At 51.9% G+C, this 14,888-nt stretch overlaps 2 protein-coding genes across 4 annotated transcripts in view; one reads left to right on the top strand and one right to left on the bottom strand.

Annotated features, from left to right (window-relative positions):
• Positions 1–7,779, top strand: part of ACACA (acetyl-CoA carboxylase alpha) — a 110,588-nt gene extending 102,809 nt beyond the window's left edge. For all 3 annotated transcript variants that reach the window (XM_084273205.1, XM_084273204.1, XM_084273206.1), the window contains 4 exons: positions 1,380–1,534; positions 1,801–1,971; positions 4,612–4,748; positions 5,567–7,779. In XM_084273205.1, coding sequence (XP_084129331.1) covers positions 1,380–1,534; positions 1,801–1,971; positions 4,612–4,748; positions 5,567–5,693 — 590 coding nt within the window. In that variant the 3' untranslated portion in view covers positions 5,694–7,779. The remainder of the gene's footprint in view (positions 1–1,379; positions 1,535–1,800; positions 1,972–4,611; positions 4,749–5,566) is intronic.
• Positions 7,780–10,812: 3,033 nt separating this feature from the next.
• AATF (apoptosis antagonizing transcription factor) overlaps positions 10,813–14,888 on the bottom strand; it is a gene marked incomplete at its 5' end in the record, with an annotated part of 52,561 nt that continues 48,485 nt past the window's right edge. Inside the window, one exon of the mRNA XM_084272808.1 lies at positions 10,813–11,808. Within this exon, the coding sequence (XP_084128934.1) occupies positions 11,745–11,808 (64 nt within the window). The 3' untranslated portion in view covers positions 10,813–11,744. The remainder of the gene's footprint in view (positions 11,809–14,888) is intronic.

Genomic DNA, 14,888 nt, shown 5'->3' with positions numbered 1-14,888 from the left:
ACGTGCTCCTTCCTCCTTTAAACCCTCGCCCTAGCTTACCCATGCATGGTTACGTGGCTGTCTGAGGGCCGCTTCTTTTCATTCTCCATTGATTAGTAGCCAATCCATACCTGAGAGGTCTATAACGCTCCTATGATTTAAACTTTTAACAGTTTCATTAACTGTCAAGTACCTCCAGAGCAAAGGCATCCCATATTTTAACTCCCCTCTCCTTGCCCAAGTAAGATTTGTGGAAGGAGACTGCTTGCTTTTTTTTTTCCTGGGGAAATAAATAAATAATGCCCCAGCTTTCTGAAAAACCCCGAGGCCTCACGATCTGACTAGGAAAGAAAGAAAACCATTCCAAGATATTTAATTGTACAGGGGGCTTACGGGATTGATCGAGAGCTTAGCTTTTTACAATAGTCCAGTGAATAAGAAATGCTCCTGACAAACGATCGATGATGGGATAATCACTCTTTATCCCCCCTCCTCATTGTTACCTTCTTTCTTCCAGGAGAACAGGGTTCAGAAGTCAAAAATCTTTATAGACGCTGCTTTTAAATTAAGCAGAAAATAGACATTGACATATTTGTTAATCTCACCTAAATCATTACTGGGCCTGGCTGGTTTGACTGTACGCCGCGAGGGTGGCGGATAGGCCGGCGTACGTGAGCGGTACCGGCTTCAGTGCGTGAGTCGCCATCTAAAAGAGGGAGCTGTGGGTGCCTGTGCATCCAACGTGGATAAATACGTGTAATTTTTTATTCTGGGGGTTATAAGAGTAGCTTCTCTTAATTAAAACCTTCTTACTAGCCTCTGAAAGGTTAGGTGACGGATTGGTAGGCCTGTGAAGACGTTCCTTCCTGGGAAGGAGTTGTCCTGTGGCTTGGCGGTGTGCCCTGTGTGTTCCAACCTGGCCTGGCTGGGAAGAGGAGCTCTGGAAGGAAGCAGAAACACGGGGACTGTGAAGTAGAAAAGGATGGGGCCTGAAGGTGTTTGTTTCAAGCAGAGTTAATTTTATCTGAGCTGAATGCTTTCAAATAAATTAGGAATTATGGACTCCACAGGACATTATCTTGGTGACACAGATTCATTCTTGTCCATCACGGTGGTCCATGGTTGAGACTTGTATGTGCCAACCACTGATAGACTGAATGTGAGCAGGTTTGGCATCTTGAGCAAAACCCTTGTTAATGAGGAGGTGGTCCTCAGGAGCCAGTTTGCCATCATGTAGGTGGCTTCACACTGTCCATGTCTCGTGCTAAATGAGCTGCTTGTGTGAACGTGGTTCTTTGTTAGGACTAAATCCAGTGAAAGTCACAGAACTGATGGCTCAGTGTTTAAATGTGCAGAGTTTCTGTGGTTAAAACTCCTTTGAAACTCTCACCTCGTTGCAGGTACCCCCGAGCTGAGTCCTGCTGACCGAAAAGAGTTGGAGACCAAGCTGAAGGAGCGGGAGGAATTCCTCATTCCCATCTACCACCAAGTCGCCATGCAGTTCGCTGACCTTCACGACACACCCGGCCGGATGCAGGAGAAAGGTGCCATAACGGTGAGTACTGTGAGCTCTCCTTGGGGACGTGGTGAGCTCCCCTTGGGGACGTGGTGAGTATCATGAGCTCCCCTTGGGGACATTGCCGGAGGGACTGACACCTGGGAAGATGCAGTTTCCAGGCAGGCACGCTGCTGCTGGAGGCAGAAAAGGAGGAAAGAGCAGACTTCAAAGTCTTCAGCACTCTCAGGAGTCTTTGTACATACAAGGGATTTTTTGCCATTGCCCCACGCTCATTCCTCCTTCTCCACTTCTGTCTTGGGCAGGACATTCTAGACTGGAAAACTTCCCGTACCTTCTTCTACTGGAGACTAAGACGTCTTCTTCTAGAAGATGTGGTCAAAAAGAAGATCCACGATGCCAATCCTGAGCTGACGGATGGGCAGATCCAGGCTATGCTGAGACGCTGGTTTGTGGAGGTTGAAGGGACAGTGAAGGTAAAGGAAAAAGCAGTTTCATCACCGATTTTTATTTAATTTTTAATTATTCTTTCTTACTGAATAACCTCCTCAGCCCTGCTCTGTCCCACTGACACTGAGAAGGGGGGTGAGGATCTGCTGCCTGGATCTAGCTGTTTCACCTGACAGATGCAGAGCCAGCCCGTTGTACCCTTGACTGCTGGGTCCAGTTCTGGGCTCCTCACCATAAGGACAGAGAGGTCCTGGAGTGAGTCCAGAGAAGGGCAACAAGGCTGGGGAAGGAGCTGGAGTGTAAATCCTATGAGGAACGGCTGAGGGAGCTGGGGGTGTTCAGCCTGGAGAAGAGGAGGCTGAGGGGAGACCTTATCACCACCTACACTGACCTGACAGGAGGGTGCAGAGAGGTGGGCGATGGTCTCTTCAGCCAGGGGACAAGGGGAAATGGCCTCAAGCTGCACCAGGGCAGGGTCACATCAGGTGTTAGGGAAAAGTTCTTCCCTGAAAGAGTTATGGGGATGTGGAACAGGCTGCCCAGGGAGGGGGCTGAGTCCCCGACCCTGGCTGTGTTTAACAGACGGGTAGATGAGGTGCTCAGGGATATGGCTTAGCACAGGACAGGAACAGTTGGACTCAATGGTCTTAAAGGGCTTTTCCAACCTGTGAGTCCATGATTCTCTAATTTTTGCTACCCCATCCTGCTGCTTGCAGAGGGGGCCGTGGCTGTGCCGTCCCCCTTCCTAGGCTGCCAGTATAGAGAACCGATCTGAAGCTGCCCGAGCCGCCTCTGGAGCTGCCTTTAGGTGCTTGTTGTCACAGTGCTCCAATCTGAGTTTAGTTTATTTTACATTTTTCCATTTTATTTATTATTTTTATCTTTCTATTCTACTTTATTCTATTTTTAAAGTCACAAACACTCAGGGGGGCCAGAAAAGAGGGGGGAGAGTGTTCTCTGGAGGGCAGCAGGCTTTCCAAGGTAGTGTCTGAGTGTCTTTAAAAGCGGGCATCTCGTTAGCTAATACATTACACCAATCAAGGAGAGTTATCTTAAGCCACAATTAATCTGCTCCCTGGCATATGTTGATAGGAAAGCATCATGCTGTTTCTTAATTAAAAGCAAACGGATTAAAAATGATTAATAAGAGTATTAAATATTCTCCTAAACTAAAAGCTTTGGGATTCTTGGGTAAATCGAGCTTTCCACAGGTCTGCAACCGTAAGGCAGCTTCTTGGGGTTGGGGGGGGGTTTATTCCCCTCCCCTGAAATCTTCCAAAGTGTCCTACTTTGTATGCGGGGAGCGCGGCTGCCGTGTCTGGGGGCAGGAGCAAAGAGCAAAACCTAACGAGTTTGAAATAATAATCAGAAAAAAAACAATGAAATAAGCAAAATCTTGAGCTGGAAGTGACATGGCTGTTTTAAAAGGAGCAAATGTGATGTTAAACCAGTAAAATCCCCGTTTCGCATTGAAGCAGCAGGGCCGATGCTGGGGGGCTGCATGAGGGTCCCCACTTTGGGCTCCCTTGGTGTGTGGGGGGGTCTCACCCCTGCGTGTGGCAACGCCGTCGCCAGCACGGGGAAGGAGCACTGCTTGGGTGAGGACCAGGGAAGCAGGAAAAGGCTCCTAGGACTTTGAAAAGTGGGAATAAAGGTATAGATAAAGGGCAAGCAGTGAGGAGGTCGATTGGTGTGAGGAGGCTGATTGGTGTGAGCACCGCCTTCGCACGCCTCTCGTACGGCAAGGACAGGCAAAGCTCAGCTTTATGCTGCATGGCTCTGTGGGGAGAGCTGGGATGCTGCCCTGGAGGAGCGGTAGGGGAGATATTCCAGGGTTTTCCAAAGCTTTTGAAAACATCCCGTGACCCTGCCCCAGTGTGTGGCTTCACCTTGGGGTGTGAACATCCCAAATCCTGGTGCATGCCGGCCCCAGCAGCCACCCTGCTCCCGGTGAGGCCGCAGAGGCACCCCAGGAGGATGCCCACTCCCCAGGAGGATGCCTGTTCCCCGGGAGGATGTCCATTCCCCAGGGGGATGCCTATTCCCCAGGAGGATCCCCATTCCCCAGGAGGATGCCCGCTCACCCCAATGTGATGCGATACAGCACCCAGCTCATTGTCATTCTGACTTTGACTTGGTTAGTGATAAGGGAGAAGGATAGTGCACCTTTAAATGACGAGCTTTGTGTTTAATTACCCAAATAAAATGACATAAATATGAATGAGTGCTAATGGCGGTACTTGCTTTTCCGGAAACCATTAACAAAACGATTCTTAAATGATTTGTAAAGAAAATGAGAGGAGCAGAGAGGAGCGAGAAGGCTATTAGGCCTCTAACACACTCCTGAATTATTATGTAGTCAACTACCTAGCAGATATCCAGGGAAATGGTCTTGCAATGGGGAAAAAAAGGGGTTTGCTGCCCAAGCCTTGGGGGGCTCAGGGCACCCCGCCTCCTCCGCTGTGTGCAGACTCACAGCATCTCAAATTCGGAGATGCAAAAGACCCCCATTGCCTTTCGAGTTGTGCTGGTTGGGTTTGGCATGGCCACACACGCCAGGAAACCCCACCGAGCATCACGGCCACCCACAGTCGCGAGTTAAATTTGGGGGGGACGGAGCATGGGGAGCGCTGGGACGGCAGATGATGCTTGTGCTGTGTTTGCAGGCATACTTATGGGACAGCAACAAGGACCTGGTGGAGTGGTTGGAGAAGCAGCTGACGGAAGAGGAGGGTGTGCGCTCTGTTGTGGATGAAAACATCAAATACATCTCAAGGGACTACATCCTCAAGCAGATCCGGAGGTGAGGATGCGCCCGCACTGCCCCGCAGAGCTTTGCAGAGCTCAGCCCCTGCTTGTCCCTGGCCGAGGCAGGAGCCTCAGCCCACTCCACCCTCACTGGCCTTTCCGTACAGCAAACAGTACCTGGAAACGCAGGGATTTGGGTTTTATCCCTTTGGAAAAACAAATACAGGGCAAACACAGAGCCGCTCTGAGACGGGGCTGTGCAAAGCCTGTGTCCCCCGTGCCAGAGCAGCTCCCAGCTGGCAGGTCAGAGATCCCAGCTGTTCCCAAACCTCCCTGGCCACACTGAGCCTCCTGAGCCAAACACTGGGCTGAGCGAGGTCTAATTTGGATCATTTTTACGCCTTAGGCTGGAGGTGCCTCTAAGCATCTTTGCCTCTGGGACAGCAGAGCTGGGAGATGGTGCCAAGCCGGGAAGCTCAGCTCCTTGGGAGCGCATGTCCTGCGTCAGTCCTTCAGGCTGTCCCTTCCTGGCACTGCCACGGGTTTCCCCAGCCCTGCCGCAGTGCACAGCCAGGACAGGGGAGATGTGGGTCTGCCAGAGGTACCGGTGTGTGCTCGAAAGCTCCTGGGCTCCCTGTGTCTGCCCTGCGCCCGCTCCAGCCTCCCAGGTCTATGCGTGTCCCAGCAGGTCGGCCACCAAAGTGTGTGTCTGTGAAGGATGTCAGAGCGAGCACAGCTCTTGTGCTACTTGCCTGGTCTCCCTCCAGACCCCATGTTTCAGTCCCCCCTCAAACCTGGCTCAGGGAGCTGTCGGACACGCTCCGATGCGCTGCGCCAGGGAGCTGCCATCACTTAACTCTCTTCTCTTTCCAGCCTGGTCCAGGCCAATCCCGAGGTTGCCATGGATTCCATAGTGCACATGACCCAGCATATATCACCCACCCAGCGAGCCGAGATTGTGCGGATCCTCTCCACAATGGACTCACCTTCTTCAACATAAGAGCATCGATTCCCCCCACTCCCCCCTGCCTGGTACAGTGGAGGAAAACAAAACAAAATCAGCTCGGAATTGCCCTTTGTCTGCTCACCTGCACCCACTGTACCGAGCCAGGGAGGCTCAGGAAGCGCTGGGAGAGTGACATTCTTATTTTTCCAAATCAGCCTGACCAGAGGAAGTGTGTTCTTTGGCCAGAGACATGAGGGAAGCGTCTAACCCAAGCGCCTGCGGGATTGAGTTACAGCTCTCTAACTCTACCTTATTTATTTAACAAAGCCTGACTGGACCAATGCATCGGTTGGCTCTTGGGCTGCCGCCCCAAAGCGTTACGGCCAGGCGATGAAGGGTGCCCCCAGCACCCTGAGCCCTTGGCGTAGCAAAGCAGGGGGTCCCTTAAATTACCCAGCCCCCCCATCACCCCTGCCCGCTTCTCTTCTCCCACCGCGCCTGGTAGCGGCAGCTCCATACTGACAAGTGCCAATGTCCCCCCATCCCCGTGAGAGCGTCGCTGCTGCCGAGGGTGGGAAGCAGGTGGGAGCCCCGGGGGTGGGTGAGTGTTGCCGACCGCCCCTCAGCCCTCTTGTCTGCGTCCATCATTTCTGTTTCAAATGTCTGTCCCATTGCTTCTTGCCAGAGGAAGGTGGGTGTTGGGGAAGGCTCCTGGGCAGGATTTGGGAGGCTCAATCCCTGCTTGCGTTGCCATTGTGCTGGGTCCCTTTAGAACAGGTCCGTGGGGTGTGAAAGTCCTTCTAGGATGGGGGAGAGGAGACCAGGATGTACCAGTTCAGCCCATTCTGCTCTTCCTTCCACTCTTATTTTGTGAGGTAACAGCCAGGGACAGCCTCAGGAGCTGCTCCAACCTCCTGGAAGTACCAACCTCTTTGTAGGAGTAGGGGAAGGGACAGTCATACACCAAAACAGGGGTTCTGGGAGCCCCTCCCATATTCTAGCTGGCTTTTTCACCCCTTGCAGCACTCTCTGTGCAGCCAGTGGGTTGGGAACAATCCTCTCCAGGGGATGTTGGGCAGTTAAGCACAGTGATGCCCAGCCAAGCTGCCCAGTGTGGAGCTGCAGCTGCAGCATCAATCTCTGGTGGCCGAGCCCAGCCCGGGCCCTGGCGTCTCTCTGACCTTTATTTTCCTGGGCATCCTGGCTATAAGAAAAGATCATGGAAGCTGGAACTCTGGAGGGAAGCATGGGCAGTCCCTAAAACTGTTACAGAACTTGGTCTAAGCCAATAGTTGTCTTAAAAGTATTTCAGATTTTACAGTCCCTTTGAGCGTAGCGTGAATCAGGAGGGATGTTTGTTATGGGAGAATTAATTACTGCTGATGCCAGTGCCTCACACTTGTACTGTTTCCTTCTGGAGTGCGGTGCCGCGGTCACCGCTCTCGTCCCCAGCTGCCCATGGCCAGTGGAGCTGGGCCAGCTGAAGGACTTGCTTTTTCTTAATAAAGAACCCTAATTTGATTTAAAAGATTTATTTCCACCACCCCCCTCCAACTAGAGCCCCCTGAACAACCCCCAAAGATGCTTTTACTTACAGCAATGTGGGCTGCAGCAGGACACACAGACAGACAGAATGTCTCAGCCAGGCGGGACCGCTCGGAGGGCATCGCAGGGTGGGTGATTCGGGTGGGGGGGGGGGGCTCTTCCTCTGCTGTCACCAGGATTTCTTACACGGTGGTGTCACAAGTCAGTCCCTCGAGCGCGACGGCTGCTGGTGTTAGGGAAGATGTCCTGGTGACTGCTGCTCCAATCCCTCTGTGCAGGGTGGGAGCAGGCCCCCTCCCTCCCAGTGTTACAGAGAGGGGGTCGGCCCTGCTTAATGGGGGCAAAGTAGTTCCCAAAAACCAGTCCTTGGTTACACTGGGGCTGGTTGGAAGCGGAGGGCCGGGCTCACGGCAGCACTGTGGCAGCAGCACCGTTCTCCCCCAGCCCCGCTGCCGCAGGCACGGGTCGGTTACCCAGTGGGATGGGTGGTGGGGAGACACAGACACCCCCCACCCCCCCTCGGTCTGTACGGTTCTCGCTGGTGCTGAAGTATTTCACTTACCTCAATTTCTTTTAATAAAAAGAACGAATTACATCTGGTGGTGCCGGGAGTGGAAATCTGTCGCCCTGGCCTGGGGAGCTCTGCTTTTCCTTACAGCAAGAAGGGGGAGCTTTGGTGGTGTCTCTTGGATGAGGACTGAGGCTGATGATGGTGGGAGGATGGAGCCCAAGCGCCCCGGGGTCTGGCTGTGCTCCTCACTGGAGCTGCTTGGGCTCTTGGTGGCCCAGCACCGCCGCTCATGTTCCTACGTGGGGTTCGCTGTGAGGTGTAACGCCCAGGGATGTCCTGTCCTCACGCCTCAGCCAGGCAGAGAAAAGCCAAACTTGTACGGCTCTCCAAGCTCCATCATGTGCCCATCCCGTTCCTCCTCCATGGAGTTCCTCCCTTCTCCCCCATCCCAGTGACAAACAGGAAGGAAATGTTTCCTCTGGGGGTGGTGGGGGAACTTCCCAGACCCCTCTCCCCGCACCAGTTGCATTGGCAGGAGTCTGATCCACAGGAGCCCACAGCAAACGGGAGGCAGGGACTGAAGTTGAGGGGTGTCCCGCGCCCCTCCCCACAACACGTGGCCCTTCCACATGGTCCCACAATGATGGGAACTGGGCCCTGGTAGTGATTCTTTAATGCATTTCTCAAACTGGAATCCCAATAGTTAAAAACATAAATCACCTTAACAAACATCATATAAGGGGAGGGTGGGGGGTGGGGGGGGGTGGGGGGGGGCGACACAGACCCTACTGAACTCCAGCAACGCATTTAAAACTCTTTAGCCTAAAATATCTACATATTAAAATGCCAAGAAAAGAAGTACCAAAGCTGTAAGCTCTAAAAAGCCCGAGATCAAAGTGCCATCATCTTTTAATGTAAACCTTTTGTTGCATCAACAGTCTTAGGAGGGATGAGAGACATCAAAATAAAAACTGAGACAAACTGCGGCTTTGTAGCTGGGTTTTTGTTTTAGTCTCTTCTCTCAATTTGGGCCATGAAATAGGTCAGCTCCATTACTGATCAGCCTTCCCACAAATATTTAAAACAAATTGAATTGCACACCCAATACCCATCACAATTACGCCAGGCACAATAACTAAATTAGCAATTCAACAAAATAATTGGAAATGCGATTCTCTCTATTCCACAGCCTCCCTCAGGGGTTTGGCCGATCTATGGGGGGAAAACTCTGCTTTACTAATTCTGCAGCTAATTAGAGACACACTTGTAAATGAAGTTGTTTGTCTGAAAGTTGAAATTCTTTGCTGTTGTGGGGTTGGGGGGGATTAACATAACCCCCCTCTGTCCCCCGTTTCCCCCCCCCCCCCCATTGCACACGTAAATTCCCACCTACACCTGGATGCCGTGGGATGGTTTGCAAAGGTTTACTCTCCGTTTGTGTAGGTGCTAATTAGCATCTGTATCATGAATTAATAAAGAATTAATATTTGGGGGCGGGGGGGGATTATCTCACTTGCTGTTAATTGGCAGCATTAGGAAAACTTAGTGGAACTTGCCCTGGTTATCTGTGTCCTTATGCACCCGTGCTCGGAGCAGGGTGAGTAGAGGCCACCTAGTTCCGCCGGACTGGGGGGGGTGACTGGTTGAGTCCCCATCCCTGGGTATGTTTAACAGACATACCCAGATGTGGTGCTCAGGGATATGGTTCAGCATAGACAGGAATAGTTGGGAGTCGATGGTGTTAAAGGGCTTTTCCAACCTGGTGACTGTAATTCTGTGGACCGGAGCATGAGGTCCATCCGCTGGCCATGCTTCCTCCTGCAGCATATTCAAATCCAAGCAAGGGACCATTTTCACGCCAGGAATAAAGCACTGCCCTTACCAGCAAGGTCAGCGGATGAAACAGCAGCCTCATAAGCTGCCAGGCCCAGATTCTCCCCATCTATTGCACGACCCAGGTTTGGGGGGGAGGCTGGCAAGGAGAAAAGCCTGCTTAAACACTGATAAGTGAATTCAAAAGCATGCTTAGTGGGGCTTTGACTCTTATCTCTTCAAACAATGCGAATAAGAAGTTATCACATTTAAAGTGGTTCGTGTTACCCTTTTAACATCACATCCTGCTCCCTCCCCACCAAAAAAAAAAGGAAAAAAGGGGGGAAAAAAAAAGAAAAAAAACCCAGCCTGCCCTGTGCTACAACTTGAAAGGACACAGAAGTCAAACTGGCAAGGGGTGGTGAAGCTGCAGGATGTACTGGGAGCTCCCCGAGCTGCCGCCAGCCAACCTGCCAGCACAGTAAAGCCCCAAGTTAGGGTACGGCCGCGGTGCTTTGTTAAACATCCTTAATGTTCGCCCTGACAGCGCAAGCAGCGTGAGCCCATTCCACCGGCACAAACTTTGGAAGCAGCTAATTTACTCCCCTTGATGCCTTTCAGAATTGCAGTTATTAAACCATGAGATTTTAATGCCGCTCGCAGCCCGCGCAGCGCTCGCTGCCGCTCGGCAAGTGAGGACGGGTACGGGTCAGGGGGTGGGGGGGGGGGGACGGGACGCGGCTGCGCTGCTGCAGTGGGAGGTGCCGCTGGGTTTTTGCCTGTTGCTGGGGGGGACCCAAATTGTGCAGTGGGGGGATGATGGAGGGGATGGGACGTGCCACTGCCAGGATTTATGCCGGTCAAAGCCTGTGGGGAGCGGATGGGATTCAGCCAGAGCTGCAGCCCTGCACAGATTCACTTTTCCCCCGCTTTTAAACCCAGGATTGATTTCACACACCCACCACTGCCTGTGCTGTGTCCCTGAGCTGCTTTGCCCTTGCTGCCCTGGACTTGGAATCGGAGGTTTATTGGCAGCAGGTGACTAGAAGGGAGACTCAAATCTGTAATGATGAGGTACAAGAACTGAGTAATTAGTATCAGCTTTGCAGACAGCTCCAGGGACACACTGAAGTGCAACAATGCAGCTACCCAGAAAAGGAGGAGGATAAAGCCCCATTTCACCCTGGGAGCAGCACAGTGGGAGCAGGGGATGAGGGGACATTGCCCAGCGGACACCCAAGGTGGGACCAGCTGCTCCTGCGAAGTTGCCTCCCTTCCCTGCCCTCACCTGTTATGTACTTAACGATGGAATGTACTTTTATTTAAGCTTCATAAGAAGAAAAAAAAAAACAAACACAAAAGTTTACAGAGTTTTACTAGACTGACCACATGAGCTGAAGCCAGGGCACAGCCAGGGCATGTGGCCACAAGCAATGACTGTTGCCTGTTCCTGATGCCAGATACCCCCTGTCTCGGACTGATCACAGCACACTAACCAACTCCCTTACAGGGATTTGTTTTCCAGCTTCTGCCCTTTGGATATAAAAGGCCACAAAACCCCTGGAGTGAGTCCTCTCCTCTGCAGAAGCAATGCTGGAGAAGTGCCCAGCGTGATTCCCAACACCCCTAAACACAGCCACAGGCTGTGCCCATCACCAGCTGGACGTGTCCCTGCCAGCAGCGAGCACTCCTTCAGGATCTGGAGTGTGAGCTGGGAGCTCTGGCTCTCCAAGGCAGAGCACCTTTCTCCTGTTTTAAGGCCACGTTAATTATGTAAATGACATTTAAATCATTCCAGAACAGTGTGCATTAAGCACTGCTCCCCTCCCCAGCCCCTCCAACAAAAACCTCTGAGGCTTTAACACAAGCCTTGGTGCCCCGATGATGGGGGGGGGGGGGGGGGGGGGGGATGGGGGGTCCCTCCTGTGCCAAACCCCCAGCAGAAGGATGGAAAATTCCACAGCTGGAATTCAGAGGGAGTAGGTAACAAGGGATTGTCTTTGGGAGAAAGCAGAGTCTGTTTTAGAGCAGGAGGGGAGGCGTTTAGCCAAGCTAAATCTCTGCCCCTCTCCCCAAGCATGTGTGATTTACCCATAACATATCTGGTGTCCTTTCAGTGCGGCTTTAGCAGCTGGAGAGGCTTTGTTCCAGGTGCTCCAGGCCAGGAGCTGCCCCAAGAGGAAATGCCACGAGACAGGGCAGAGCTGGTGTTGTGGTCAGTCCTGGAGAAGCTGATGCTAACTCTGCTCAGGGTCTGCAGCACCGGTGGTTTTTCCAAACAGCGACCGATAAAGCTCCGTCCTGGGGGAAAGAGGGAAGAGTTACTTTCCGAGGCTGCAATGGAAGCCAGAGGCTGACAGCTAAACCGCCCACTCCTTAAGCTGCAAAGGCCTTGTGTAATTAAAAATGCATTCAAGAAGCTGTATTAATAAATACAGGCAAAGGGGAGACCTTGCATAAGGCCGACCACGCACAGTAACGAAACACGTAACTAGCTTGGTTGGTCTGGATGCTGCACCTCTGGGGAATGAGGTTGTTGCTACGTTTGCCCTTTGCAGCCCAGCTCTTGGAGCAGGGAAACAGGATTGAATATTTTAATAGGATGTATGAGCCCACGAAGCCGTAAGGAGCATCCAATCAGCTCGGCTACGTGGGACTGTAATTTAGTTTTCATACATTTTCTTAGACTTGATGGTACTTGAAACACAATGAAAACGACCTAAGCAAGGAGATTCCAATTAGTATCACATACGGAGCAAGTCTGGTCACAGGAGCAAGTTGCCCTTTAAGAAAAGGGAAGAAGGAAAAAGGAAAAAGGAAAAAGGAAAAAGGAAAAGAAAGGGGAAGGGAAAGAAAAAGAAAAATAGGAAAAAGGAAAAGGGGGCCTCAATTAAGGCCACAACAGGGACTGCTCTCCCAGGGGCTGCTCGGGTGCTCTGCCCCATTGCAGATCGATAGGAGATGGCAAGTGGTTTGGAAAGTGTCTGCTTAGGGCAGACGCTTCCGCTGGAGAAGGCAGCCTGCCAGCCCTGTGGAGGGAACACTGTGGTTCTGAACAGCAACGGCAGGAAAACTCCCGCTGTTAATCCCAGGAGGATGCGGAAGGAAGTGTCTGTCCCAGCAGTGCAGGACAGGCAGAGGTGCATGGCTCACTGTGACATGAAACCATCCTAATCCACAGGCCCCATCTCTCAAACTCCTCTTCCTTTAGACACTCGACCCCCCACCAGCTGCTCAACCCCCAGAAATGAGCCGGTGGAGAGGGGCCCATCTCCTGACCTAACCAAAACCATTGTCACCGACTCCGCGCAGCCCCGGCGAGCCCACGACCCCACACCTGGAATTCCTGTGTGGCACCAGGAGCAGGCATGGAAGTTTTGCTGAGTTGAACATGAATAGGGAAGCAAAACACTTGCAGAGAACAGAACAGGTACCTGAACTGCCAAAACCTCTGACACTTGAAAGGAAAAGAAAGGATGAGGGAGAGAAATGCCTTACCCACACCTACACCATCTGCCCTCTGTCCTAGTAACCGATAAATAAACACTAACTGGCTTTCTCAGCTTCAGCTGAGAAACAGGATGGCCAGCAGCACATCCTCCAGCAAGAGCACAGTGACTTCAAGGCTCCATCAAATGATGGGAAGGAATCACAGAGTCACAGAATCACAGGGGTTGGGACAGGCTGTGCAGTGTGGGCTTCCCTACCACTGGAGGTCCATGAAGACCTTTGATTGTGCCAGTTGGCTGCTACCTTATGAGAGCGTGGCTTTCCCAATCCTGTAACGAACTTCAGACTGGTGTGTTCATCAGTGTTTGGTGCTGGAAGAGCAGCTGTGCAGATTAGAATCACAGACTCATAGGGGTCGGAAGGGACCTCCAGAGATCATCATGTCCAACCTCCCTGCCAAAGCAGGGTCCCTAGGACAGGTCGCACAGGTCAGAATCCAGAAGGGTCTGGAATATCTCCAGAGAAGGAGACTCCACACCCCCCGGGCAGCCCATTCCAGGGCTCTGTCACCCTCACCATGAAGAAGTTCTCCCACATATTGGTGTGGAAAACCAGTAACACAGCACAGGCAGACACCCTGGCAGAGAGTGACAGAGAGGCAGAGAGGAGGAGAGAAATCAGGTGACGCCCCCTCCTTGAAACAGAACAAATATTTCACCCTGAATTTAAAAAAAAAGTAATAACCCAACATTATTTTCTTCCTCTGCTCATCATCTAGGCTACCTTCCTTCTCCAGCATCTCCCCTCAGCAGGATTTAACCATGCAGAGAGTAAAACTCATCAATCCTCCAGGTTTAACCTTGTCTCTGTTTCAATTCACCAGGGTAAGTGTGGATTTTAATACTTTCAGCCCCCTTAAGGCTACGCATAATGAACCTGGATTTTGGTTAAAACATGTACAATCTCTCCCCTCACCCACACGGCCGAGCAGGCACGAGCCACCAAGCCGCAACAGCCCAGCCCAGCACAAGCCCACTGCCTGCAGGTGAAGGGAAGGTGACTTCAGCACAAAGAGGTACTACTGGTCTTTGCGGTGCGCTGAGGAGTAACCTCTGCGAGTCATTAGGAGTACTTACACCGCAGGTAGAGAGTGTGGAAGGAGGAGGTCGATACAGGGGTCTTCCTCGAATTAAAATTTAACTTACCCTTTATTGCAACCTACAAAAGCAAGTAATGAGCACTAACATTTTTATTTCTTTTAAACTGTCATTTAGGCTGCAGAGGGGATAATTACCTATTTCCACTGTAGTAAGGTTTTATCACCCTTAGTGAGGCATTTTCTAATTTAATATTTTTACTATATTATCATAAAACCTGTTTCTGGAAAAAATGATCACGAACCACACAGCCATTTGCCATAAAACATGTGTGTGGAAGTACCTTGGCTTAATTATTTATGCATTTCTCCAGAGCCAGCTCCGAAGGCAGAGCACAGCACAGGCACTCACTGAGCTGGGAACGCTGCAGTCAGGGCACTTACCCCTTCCCCACTCCATGGGTGCCTAGGAAGTTTGGCCAGCCCCTTCTTTCCCTGACCTAGCAGCCTGAGACAACAGGTCCCTGTGCTGGGAGAGTTTTATTCTGCAGGTTAGAAGAATCCTGGTTGTTTCTGGTGAGATTTGCAACTCAGCTGCATCCATCGGTTTGGTGGGAAGGGTGAGGAAGGGATGCCCCGGTGCTGCTCACCGCCCCAGCTGCCCACCCTGGGGAGGGCATTCCCTGCACAAGCCCCAAGCTCAGCAGCTCTTCCTGTTCCTTCCCAGCTTTAAAGCTCAGCACAAGCCTTGGCACGGTGACGGCAACGCTCCCGGGAGCCCCCGGCACATGACATGAGCGCTGCAGACAAAGGACCCGGCTGCGCATGGAAGAGG

The sequence above is a fragment of the Gallinula chloropus genome, assembly GCF_964237585.1.
Source record: "Gallinula chloropus genome assembly, chromosome: 19".
In the NCBI taxonomy this organism is placed as follows: Eukaryota; Metazoa; Chordata; class Aves; order Gruiformes; family Rallidae; genus Gallinula; species Gallinula chloropus.
Note: the sequence above shows the minus strand (reverse complement) of the source record. Positions and strands in the feature narration are given on the sequence as shown.